The sequence below is a fragment of the Rhamphochromis sp. 'chilingali' genome (assembly GCF_963969265.1).
Source record: "Rhamphochromis sp. 'chilingali' genome assembly, chromosome: 17".
NCBI lineage: Eukaryota > Metazoa > Chordata > Actinopteri > Cichliformes > Cichlidae > Rhamphochromis > Rhamphochromis sp. 'chilingali'.
The window spans coordinates 3,537,751-3,549,792 of NC_137944.1; the positions used below are offsets into that span (position 1 = coordinate 3,537,751).

General features: G+C 41.1%; 1 protein-coding gene across 1 annotated transcript in view; it reads right to left on the reverse strand.

Annotated features, from left to right (window-relative positions):
• Nucleotides 1-512: 512 nt before the first annotated feature.
• Nucleotides 513-12,042, reverse strand: part of glcci1a (glucocorticoid induced 1a) — a gene marked incomplete at its 5' end in the record, with an annotated part of 30,490 nt that continues 18,960 nt past the window's right edge. The window contains 4 exons of the mRNA XM_080864039.1: nt 513-3,595; nt 3,678-3,798; nt 8,517-8,727; nt 8,833-8,985. Coding sequence (XP_080720165.1) covers nt 3,286-3,595; nt 3,678-3,798; nt 8,517-8,727; nt 8,833-8,985 — 795 coding nt within the window. The remainder of the gene's footprint in view (nt 3,596-3,677; nt 3,799-8,516; nt 8,728-8,832; nt 8,986-12,042) is intronic.

The following is a 12,042-nucleotide window of genomic DNA, read 5'->3' on the forward strand; positions in this document are numbered from 1 at the left end:
CACTCTGTCATTACTCTTCTGTTCCTCAAGTTACAGAAAGCCAGCTTGTAAAGGGGACCAAATACAATCATATTGATGCAATTTGTCTAATAAACCATAAGTCACTTTTTCGTAGGACGCCAACTTAGCCATTGTCTTTAGCCACTCTTCATAGGGAGGGGGGTTCTTTTTCCACCAATGTCTTAGCAGGACCCGTTTGGCCGTAGTAAGAGCCAGAATAATCCATCTTTTTGTATAACTGGAAAAATCTCCACCAGAAAGTTCTGTGGTTATACCAAGTATGGACAGTTTTGGTGAGATACCAAATCTCCTTTTTAGAACACTGAAAATTACCACCATTATATTTTCCCACCAATCCCGAAGTGCCGAACAGCTCCATAAGATAGCTAACTCTTGATTTCTAATGACCTGTACAAGACTAAGAAAAAGAAAAAAAGTTCCTTATGTCATCACACATTTCACAGCTGTGATGAATAAAACCCTGTATGACACACAAAAATGAACAGACAAAATCCAGATTTTTTTTTTTCCTTTATTGCCATTGTGCATGAACTTTGACACTACTGGTTACACAAAGAGGAGCTGATGAACACTCTGACCTGCCAGTGGTGTGCTCTGGTCATTGCTGGTTTTGTATCAGTTGATGGCTTTAACAACAAACTTCTTGCTGATTCAGCCTTCATGCTCAAAACCAAAGGAATGTGAGATGAGACATTTGTGTCAAAGAACGAAAAGACAACACCTTTTCTTTTTAATTTTTTTTCCTATTATTGCACACATCTAGGTTACCAATGCCAAGTATATGTGGAACATTGGGAAAGCTAAAATTCTTGGTAAGGTGCTGAAATGTCTTTAGAAACCACGACATTGAACCTCCTTAAAAGCCTTGTATATACAAAATAACGTATATACAAAAGGAGTGTCAATACAGGGATTCAACAAATACACCAGTTATCCAAAGAAATGATGAGTAAGATGAAAATGCACTGGTTATTTACACTTGGCCATGTTCATGTCTGTTTGTAACATTGCACAGAAAACATGAAATGCTATGGTATTGTAGTTTGGTGGTAGCATCAGGGTGCCTACAGCATCCCATAATAATAATAATAATAACAGTGAAAACGAGGCCGGCCAGTGTAATGCTTTCTCTATGCATCATACAGCAGAAGGCGCTCTTGTAGCTGCAACCAAAAGTCTGAGTACAGAAACAAAGATCAAACATAATTTAGGAATCAATCACCTCTCATGCTCATATCTCATGGAATGGATTTCATTAGAACAGTAAGTTTCGAAGCTTACCAGAGTGCAGAGTGGAGGGAAAGGTTGTACAAATATTCATTTTTAACTTGCACAAGAACTGCGTCATCCCAGACCAGGCGTCATGAATAGTGAAAATCAGACTTTGATCTGTCAGTCACAATTTACCTGGATTTATATATTTATTTACGCTTTTTTCTTAATTTTGGCCACCTGGGGGCAACAAAACAACTTACTCGTTAAGGGCAAAAGCTGCCTGTCACTGGCATGTTTTGTAGCTCTTGACATACACTTGGAAAGATTGTCAGAATTAGAACAATACAGACCCTGTGGGAACATGCTTACCTGCAGTCCATCAACACGCCAAAAGCATGCTGCTTCTGGAAAACAGTGCTATGCATAGGTCAGTTGCTGCTTGTTTGAAAGCTTGGATTGAACTATAAATGAAGATACTACAGAGCTCACTCAGAGGAAAAACTACTTTCCAGGTTTTGGGAGTCACTGTAGCGATCCAAAAGAATGCTGCTGTCACTTCTACAGAGCAATAAAAACAGTAAGGTCACGTAGCTCATGCCTGAAAAGGGCTGACGTCTTTTGGAAGTGATGCAATCAGCAACCCATAATCATTAAGAGATATAGCTCCATACATTTAACACTGCCTCCATGTGGCGGCTGACAACTGGAACATCTCCAGAGCTCTGAATTCCCTATTTAGACATTCAGTAGATGTGGTCCACTATTTAAAGTTCTCTCTGTCTGGATCTGACAAACACAAGTCCAATAATCATTCTCTCCTGGTTTTATCCAGCTTTTTATCATCTCTGTGTCCTATGGAGTAGTGAGGTCTGTCACTTAACAGCAAGCTTGCTGTGTCAAACCTCCAGGCTTGACTGAATATATTCTAAGATGTGGAAAACTAAACTTTAAAAAATGTTGTGGTAACGCATCTGGGTTATAAATAAAAACAAGTTTATGCTGCTCACAATATTTTGGGTGGAAACCGCAATTACCCTTTGAGCAGCGGTCTAATCTGCCAATCCAGTGCCAGTTTTACGTCCTCAAAGTTTTATTTCCTCAAAGACAGGTTGCATTTGAACATTTTCCTCATACTTTCACATAGTGTTACTGCATCCTCATTGCTTTTGCTCCACCATCAGCCAATCACATTATCATTAAGCTTAACAGGCAAGCTCAACCCCATCAGTACATCCACAACAACACATGGCAGAGGTCACAACAGCCTTCACTATTTGCAGCCATGAGCTCAGGTCTAGTCACTGAACAGAAAAGAGTGATTCGTATATTAATGAAAATGTGAGGGAATAAATGTCAGGGAATCTGTTCTGCTTTTTATGGACATACATTCCAAATTACCTGAGTATAGACTCCGATTGTGAAATACCTGAAGCAAGATCTGACACCGTGTAACCATTTGAGGCCATTTTCTCCTTTTCTTCCAACGTTTTCCTTGTTGCATTTAAGACAAAGCTCAACAACATGACCTGGACAGTGTAAACATCATCCTGTTCTTGTTGTCTTTCCTGTTCCATTTATAACACAGCCATAGAGTTTTAAACAAAGACTTTTCTTTCTTTTTATAGAGCTATATGTGGATATACATGTTTAAAGAGCTTATTCATACTGTGAATGTTGAAACAGAACACAACACATCATTTCATCAGAAATACACTACCAGCTTAAAATGCATGCCCCTCCCCGATCCATTGTGTTGCACTCCTCACTACGCCTGCATATGAACCCTTGAACTGTCAGGTCTCTTCCTGCCAACAGCAGCTCACTTATTATGCAGGACAGGAGGTTGAGGCAGCAAATCATATTGGTTGTGGTGGATATTCTGGACACTGTTGCTACGCCATGCAAAGATAGAAGGGCAACGGAGACAGTGGGCACAGAGAGACAGAGACCCCCTGGTGGAGCAGAAGGTGGTGTTGGTGAGAAAGTCAGTGGTGGTGCTCGATGGTTGCAAGTGTACATCCCAGAGACAGAGGCCAGCTCTGCTCAGGTCTAGCTGATGGCCGGGCTGTCTGTCTGGGACTCTGATGTCTCTGAGGGTGAGGCAGGCTCCTCTGGGGGATCATCTGTGCTGGTGCTCGTGGACACCTGAGTAGGGACACCATAGAATGACGTGGTTCCGTGTGGGTCAGAGCCAGAACCTGCTTCCCTGCTGTCCTCGTCTTCCTCGGGCTCTGATGCAAGGGTGAGTTGTAAAGAGCCAGGGAGTTTGACGGGACAGAAAGCTGAACCCGTTGGGATGAAATTCACTTTGTTTTTGTCAGGGCAGGAGAAGAGGGGTGCCGATGTGGACTGCCTGGAGCTGCACAAAAACATGTTCAGCGGAATTAAAGGGGGCAGCAGAGTACTGAGGAAATTCAGTATAAGTATCAAAGCATCTATACCTCATTTCCTCAAAAGCTTTAATCTTCTCACAGCCCTCTGGTGGTTCCCGCTTGAACATATAGCTGTTGTTGGGTTTGGGTGAGGAGGCAAACTTTGGCAGCGGTGAGCTGCTTCCATTGTCTGAAAACAGAAATATGATGCTTTTATCTTTTTTGGGATTGATTAGTAAAGACTATTCTCTGCAGTCATCTGCTCAAATGACACAGATCCACTGTGAATGCATATTTTATATAATAACTGATTAAAGTTTCGATTTCTACCAAAACTCCTGAGATATTATCACATTGGTGAGCAAATTCAAGTGTCTCCTCTCAACTTTTCAGGAGAACACAGATACTTACAGAATACAGTTCAAAGACATGTTAGGCTAATGGGTGATTCAAAATTCTCCATGGATGGTACATAAAGTGCTGAACGTGTATAAATTAAAACACTCTACACTGAATATAAAATTGCCTTTATATGTCTGAAACTCTTTGAGGGGTCAGTAAGAAAATAAAAGCACTGCATAAATATCGTTCCATTTCAAAGCACATATTTGCCCTTTTTGTGCCATGTCAATTTTGTACTGGTTTCTTTCAAAGATAATAAGATGAAAAGCAGATATTTCATAAAATCAACATTTCTTAAACGGGCACAAAGGACAAGATATATACAGGGTGGGCCATTTATATGGATACACTGTATAAATGGGAATGGTTGGTGATATTAAAGTCCTGTTTGTGGCACATTAGTATATGTGAGGGGGCAAACTCCTCAAGATGGGTGGTGACCATGGTGGCCATTTAGAAGTCGGCCATCTTGGATACAACTTTTGTTTTTTCAATAGGAAGAGGGCCATGTGACACATCAAACCTATTGGTAATGCCACAAGAAAAACAGTGGTGTGCTTGGTTTCAACGTAACTTTATTCTTTCATGAGTTATTTACAAGTTTCTCTTTGTTCACAGCCATTGACATGTCGAAGAGGTTAACACGTGAGGAGCGGATCGAAATCGTGTTTATATCTGGTGAACGCAGTAACCGGGTCATTGCAGAAGATTTCAATGCAAGACACCCTACGAGACCACCTATCTCCCATGCTACAGTTAGCAAACTGCTTGCTAAGTTTCGTGAAACTGGTTCAGTGTTGGATTTGCCACAATGTGGACGCAAGAAAACTGTCACTAATGAAGAAACATCAGTGGCTGTCCTAGCTTCATTCAGCAAGAGCCCACAGCGTAGCACTGGAGAGTGGCATTAGTCGAACATCCCTTCGGCGGATATTAGCTACTCACAAATGGCACCCTTACAAACTCCAGCTACTGCAGCATCTCAACGAGGATGACCCAGATCGGCGCACAGAATTTGCAGAATGGGCAAAACAAAAATTGGAACAGGACCCTCAGTTCACGCAGAAGATTTTGTTCAGTGATGAGGCAAACTTTTATGTGAATGGTGAAGTTAACAAACAAAACCACCGCTATTGGTCTGACACTAACCCACATTGGATGGATCCCTCCAAGACTGTTGGAACAACAAAAGTGATGGTTTGGTGTGGTATATGGGGAACAATGATAGTGGGTCCATTCATCATCAATGGAAACCTCAAGGCCACTGGATATTTGAAATTGCTATATGATGATGTGTTTCCTCTTTATGCACTGAAGCTGGCACGTTCCCTGAGTTTTTCCAGCAAGATGGTGCACCACCACATTATGGGTGCCAGGTCCGAGCATTCCTAGATGAACAGTTTCCTGGAAAGTGGATTGGTTGTCGTGGGCCAGTTGAATGGCCCCAAGGTCTCCCGATCTGACCCCCTTAGACTTTTATCTTTGGGGTCATCTGAAGGCAATTGTCTATGGTGTGAAGATACGAGATGTGCAGCACCTGAAACTACGGATACTGGATGCCTGTGCTGGCATTTCTCCTGCGGTGTTGCTATCAGTGTGTGAAGAGTGGGAGAAGAGGGTTGCATTGACAATCCAACCCAATGGGCAGCACATTGAACACATTTTATAAGTGGTGAGAAACGTGTAAATAACTCATGAAAGAATAAAGTTACGTTGAAACCAAGGACACCATTGTTGTTCTTGTGACATTACCAATAAGTTTGATGTGTCACATGGCCCTCTTCCTATTGAAAAAACAAAAGTTGTATCCAAGATGGCCGACTTCTAAATGGCCACCATGGTCACCACCCATCTTGAGGAGTTTGCCCCCTCACATATACTAATGTGCCACAAACAGGACTTTAATATCACCAACCATTCCCATGTTATTACGGTGTATCCATATAAATGGCCCACCCTGGAGATTTATTATTATTGTTATCCCTATTTGCTAAAAGTCAACCGAAGTATAATAAAGATTCTATGTGTGTGTCTGACTTATAAAATGTGTGACTTATCAAAAAAGTCTAACTGGGTATACTGTGATTGACAAAAACAGAGTTTTAAAGAGAAAAACAAGAAAGAAAGTATTCCTCTGTATTTTAATTAAAAGGGGGATTATTTTAAAATGAAGGCTCATGTGAGAATATGCTAAAGACAAATCTAATTTAATTACAATTACATAAACTAAATGAAACATGAAGTCAATTAGAAGCATATGTGACTTTGTTAAGAATTAAAAGATATGAGGTTCTTCCCTTTTGTCTTCTGCGAGATGAGCAGTTCGGAAGATGGGATCTTAAGAGGTCACAGCTGCAAATTCCAACGCTGGAGTGATCAACTGATGTCAAACTGTGAACCTGCAAATTGGTTTTGTATATTTTTGGCTTTTCCTCTGCTCAGTTTTTGCCACATTAGATGATTAATTCAGAAGGATTTTGGTTTACACCATACGGCCACTGAATGACAAGGGTATGCCGGTTTCCTGTTGGGTGGTTATCATCAACTCGGTATACAGAGATAAGTGCATCCATTTATTCGCTCCAACCATTCTCCTCAAAAGGATCAGAACATAATTAGCATTAGCTCAGACTATGTTAATTAGATAAATGCAATTCAGTTAATTTGATTATTATACACCGAACTGTACTTTTATTAAATTTTTGTTAAATTGTTTTAATAAAATATCTTGCAACTAAAGTCTAAATTGTGGACATTTACTTTTTAACTCCTTGTGAAACAGTAAAAGTAAAAACCTGAGTATAAAGTTCATTTCAGTGTAAATAGCTTTGACAGGTTGCTCCAACCCTTTTTTATTGTTCAATTTCAGGTAACAAACTATGTTATGGTGCTTGTGGGCTTGGCGGTAGTCAGATGTGGATTAGACGGTTCTGTGAATTGTACAGGGACAAGTACTGCTGCCTATTGCTGGGTTTTGATATGGATGAAGCTTTACTGTTTGAGGTGTTGCCTACTTGAGGCGATTTGTGATTTGGCACTATATAAATAAAATTGAATTGAACTGCAAAAAACTCCCCACTGCTGGACCGCGATTCATAAGTCTTGTCATCAGATATTGATGTTTCTTTCATATATAACACAAAAAAATTAGACAAATGCTTAATTCCCAACACAACTAACTATCCCTAAGATGCTCAACCCATGTTGCTGTCTGGATTATTGTTGAAGTCCTAAATTATCACCTTTAAAATGTTTGTGTTAATGACATGATGTACAGTAAGGCATGCACTGAGCGCAACACTAACTGAGAGACTGAACAAACGACATACTCAGTTCAAATCAGCACAGAAGACTTTTACAATACACAGGCATCTACCTGAAATGTATTTATTTAATCTATCGTCATTGATATTATTACACAACCTCCAAAACAAGAATGGTTTTAAAGGTGGAGGCAACTGATATTTTTTGTTCCTAATTTTTTTCTGTCTGTTTTGCAGTTGACTGGGGTCAGTGTCACTCCTGGTAGCATAAGGTAATATCTGGTGACATCTAGTGTCCAGCACTAGAACTGCCCTACTGGCATTTGTCGCAGAATATCAAAATTGGTAGGTCCACCACTGGTGCTCTGTGTTTTTCACAGATAAGAGCAGGTTCACCCTGAGCACATGTGACAGACATGCAAAGGTCTGGAGAAGCCACAGAATGTTCAATTCAATTCAATTTATATAGCGCCAAATCACAACATAAGTCGCCTCAAGGCGCTTCTGAATGTTGCCCGTAACAAAGTGACTGGTATGTCGGTGGGTCAGTGATGGTATGGGGCAGTATATGGATGGAGGGATGGATAAACCTTTACAGGCTTGGCAACAGCACTTTGACTGCTATTATATTGGGATGACATCTCTGGACCCATTTTCAGACCCTACATGCTAGTGCAGTTGGTTCTGGTGCATGACAATGTCCAGGCTCATGTGGTCAGAATATGCAGGTAGTTCCTGGAGGATGAAAGAATGGCTTCCATGCTCCGCTAACCTAAATGAAGAAGAAGACCACTGGGACATTATGTTTTGGTCCATCTGACGCCATCGAATTGCAGAACATCTCAGTCCAGAAACCCGGTGATGCCCTGGGTCATATCTGGGAGGAGATCCCCCCCAGAACACCATTTGTTGACTCATTAGGAGTATGCCCCCATGCATACAAGCACATGAAGGCCATACAAACTGCTGACAACAATTTGAGTTTCTGCAATGAAATTTCACCAAAATGGACTAGTGGCAGAGAATTTTGAATTCACGCCTCTATAGGTTTAAGTTTCCATTATCATCAAAAGATGTTACATAGCCAATATAGGCTATGGTCTACATTTGATTTACTCCATTCCTTTGCAATACTGTAGAGTTTTAGTGATCTCCTCCAGGATCTGGTCAGGATAGGAACAAATCCCTTGACCCCAGCAGCTACTTTTTGTGGACACTTCAGTAGGACCTTAGCGTTGCTTACCTTTATCTCGGTCATATAGTAGATCATCTGTGGAGTAAGGACTGCCATCATGTGATCCCAGTGGGCAGGCTGGCGAGGGGGATGGTGACAGGCTAGAGCAGCTGCTGGACCGGCCAGGAGCTGAGGGGGTCTGGGTGTCCACACTGCGGGTGCTGCTGCTGCGCTGCTGTGGAGGGAAAGGTGCTCGTCGCCCATCGGGAACCTCCAGGGACTGCAGAGAAAACAATATAAGATTCAAAGCTCAGTCAAGAGATGGCAGTGACACAAGTCACAGGTTTACTAAAATACCATGCTGAAAATGGAAACTGAGCCCCACCTTAAGTTCCTCCTTATCTCCATTGTCTTTAATGAAGACCTTCTCCAGCTCATGGTTGATGCCTTCCATGCTGCTGGGCACCCTGGAGATCGAGGGCTTTGGCACAGTGATGTTGGACAGTGGCATCTGGGCAGACTTCGACATGGAAAACTGCTGCAGCGAGCACACAAACAAACACACACACACACACACACACACGAACCTTCTTGAGGCACACACACTACTCCAGCTTCACTATAGCCACTTCTCAGCTCCGTAATGTCTCTTTTCCACTAGTACCTACTTGGCTCGACTTAATTCAATTTTGGGGTTTTGTATTAGGTGGGATTACCTGGTACCAGGTACTGTCTGAATAACGGTTCAGCCAGGGTTCCAAGCAAGCAACCCATTTATGAAACCCGGCAACAGGGGAAATGGCTGTACAAAACCCAACACCACAGTCCCTCTATATCAGGGGTTCTTAACCTTTGTTACCTCGGGGCCCAACTTTTCCACCACAAAGTGGCTCGGGGCCCACTCAGATATTAACACTGTATTGAATAAACTGATGTTGCTCATCAATTTATTCAGTACAGGTGATTTATATTTAATAACTAAATCAAATGTACTTGATTTTAACAGCTAAAACCTTGTAAAATAAACATGATGATGCAATGCAAGAATCACAAAGACATTTATTTATTATGTGCAAGTGAACCTGCACATAAAACAAAATGCCAAACAGGTTAACAATACATGGAACAAATCAAACTTCAAGTAGAAATTGAAAGATTCAAGTCAGGCTTAATAACACAAAAATAATGAATAATTCAATTTTACTCCAGCAAAAGAGACCAGGACAAAATGGGAAAATAGAAATCGGATAAATAATGTCTTGATAAAATAAATACATTCAAAATAATTTTCTAATTAAACGAATAAATAAACAGTTTTAAAACTTAAAGTGCAAATGAAAACAGGGCTCGCAAAATCGCTAGCCCCGGGACGTCGGGCTAGCGATTTTTCCAGTCGGGCTACCAAAATCTATCTCTGCCCTGCCCTGCGGGCTATCGTAGGAAGGAAAAATATATGTCAATGCTTTTGCATTCTTTCGGAAATGTAGCTGGGTAATTATGTCATTGGCATCAGTGAGCCACTGTCAATATGTGACATATTGAAATCGCGTTTGAATTTGCGCTTGTTTTTTTGCTTTCACTTTGCAATCGTGTGAACTGTGTATAGAGAGCGACAGCACTGATTGGTGAGTGATGATAATTTGTGCACCAATTCCTCTGACATCGTCTTATCAATCGTTAGCTTACTATGCAAACATGACAAGTGAAATCTCCCGCAGCTTAAACATGTGAGAGGTTGATCGCGCAGAGAATCGCTGAGCTTATGTGAGTGCGTGTGTAAAAGCAGCAGGATATATATTTTAGTTCTGCTGAGCCAAATAAGACAGGTCAGGGTGAAGAAGTGACAGCCAAAGAAAAGCTTACCACAAAACGGAGAAGTTATGACAAATCAGACTATAAGGCAAAAAGAAAGTGCAGCTTTATGGTTTCATGGACAAAATAATTTCTGTGGCTGCAATATGACGAGCTAAATAACCAGGGCTGCACATAAGTGGTCCGCAGGTGCGCATTCGCTGTCAAAATAAAAAACACGCACAAGAGAAGTTTTTCTGGAGGAGGACAGACATTTGTTTAGAACTCTTAAAGATGTCGAAGAAGCTCCTTTAAGCAATTACTTTGGTGTTCCTCCACCTCCAAAGAAATGTCAGAAGGAGTCCGAACTACAAAAGAAGCGCGTATTCTCGGAAAAGTGGTTGCAGGAGGTGAGCTGGCTTCAAACAAATAATGAACGCACAGAGATGTGGTGCAGAATGTGCCGTGAAAATCCCACTCTAGCGGACAAAAACAGTGCTTTTTATATGGACGCAAACGCGCGTTGCAACTTCTTATCTGGTGCGTCTTTTATTTTGACAGCGAATGCGGACCACTTATGTGCACCCGTGTAAATAACATAATGTTCTGCCGGGTGTGTTGTTGGTTTTCCCTTGATTTCTGAGTCGACAAGCGCCTTTGTTACTGGGACCAGTAATTTTAAGAAAGGCCCCCATTAGAACCCATGAGAAATGCAAGAAATGCATTATTGCTCAGTCTGCAGTATCTTTCCCGGAACAAACACCAATTGAAAATAACATACTAAAAATAAACCTGAAAGATCTGTTTAGAACAGCGTACTATGTTGCAAAGAGTGAACTACCACTGGCAAAATTTAGCAGTCTTTGCAAACTTCAAAAAGCAAATGTCCTAGATCTTGGTTCCACTTGCCTCTTACCCGTGACTTCAGTGCAAATTTCAAATTCAGGATCTGACACAGACTGATTCATGTCCTACACAGTTCTTACAAGTTCATAGAAATTTCTGTTCAATTAGAACCAAGTATTTGAGTTGATGATTGTAATTTTTATACAATGTTGTAATTTGTGTTTCAACAATTTTTTGATTAATGTTTTGTTTCCTTTACAATATTATACTTTAATGTATAATATTGTAAAGGAAACAAAACAGGAAACAAAACGTCAATCAAAAATTTGCTCTCTTTTTTATTCGGGCTACTTAAATTTATTTTGGGCTACCAAAAACTGAAGAGTCCCTGCCCGAAGGGCTACCAGGGATTTTGAAATTTTGCGAGCCCTAGAAAATATAGCCTTATGCCTATGAGTGAATCTGAAAGTTGCTTCAGCAGTAAACCTTTTTTTCATTGGCAGAACCAGAAGTTGCTCTTTATATTTGAGACAAATGAACAACAACAAACAGTCACAACAGCCCATTTTTATGTTCACCTCTTAATGAGACACTAGAGCCTGCCTCTGAGACCTAATCAGATCCAGTCTGGGTGGAATAGGGGAAAGGCTCACTCTCAGAGCAACACTGGAAGCTACTCTGAGTTCGTTTTGGGCTTTGGTCTTGGTTGTGGCCAAGCTGTGGGAAGCTGTACTGTAATTGAGGTCTATATGACAAACACCCAGAGACTGAGCAGTAGGTATAGCAATGACTTGACATTCTCCATTGTTGTGTTGCATATAGCAAAAGACACAAATGATACAAATAATGTCACTGGACTTTTGGCCACATTGCTAGAATAACCCCAAGCACACTGAGGTAATGGAAAACGGCTGAAACAGAGTGAAGTCGAGTCGAGTTGAGCCGAGCAGGGCTTTCG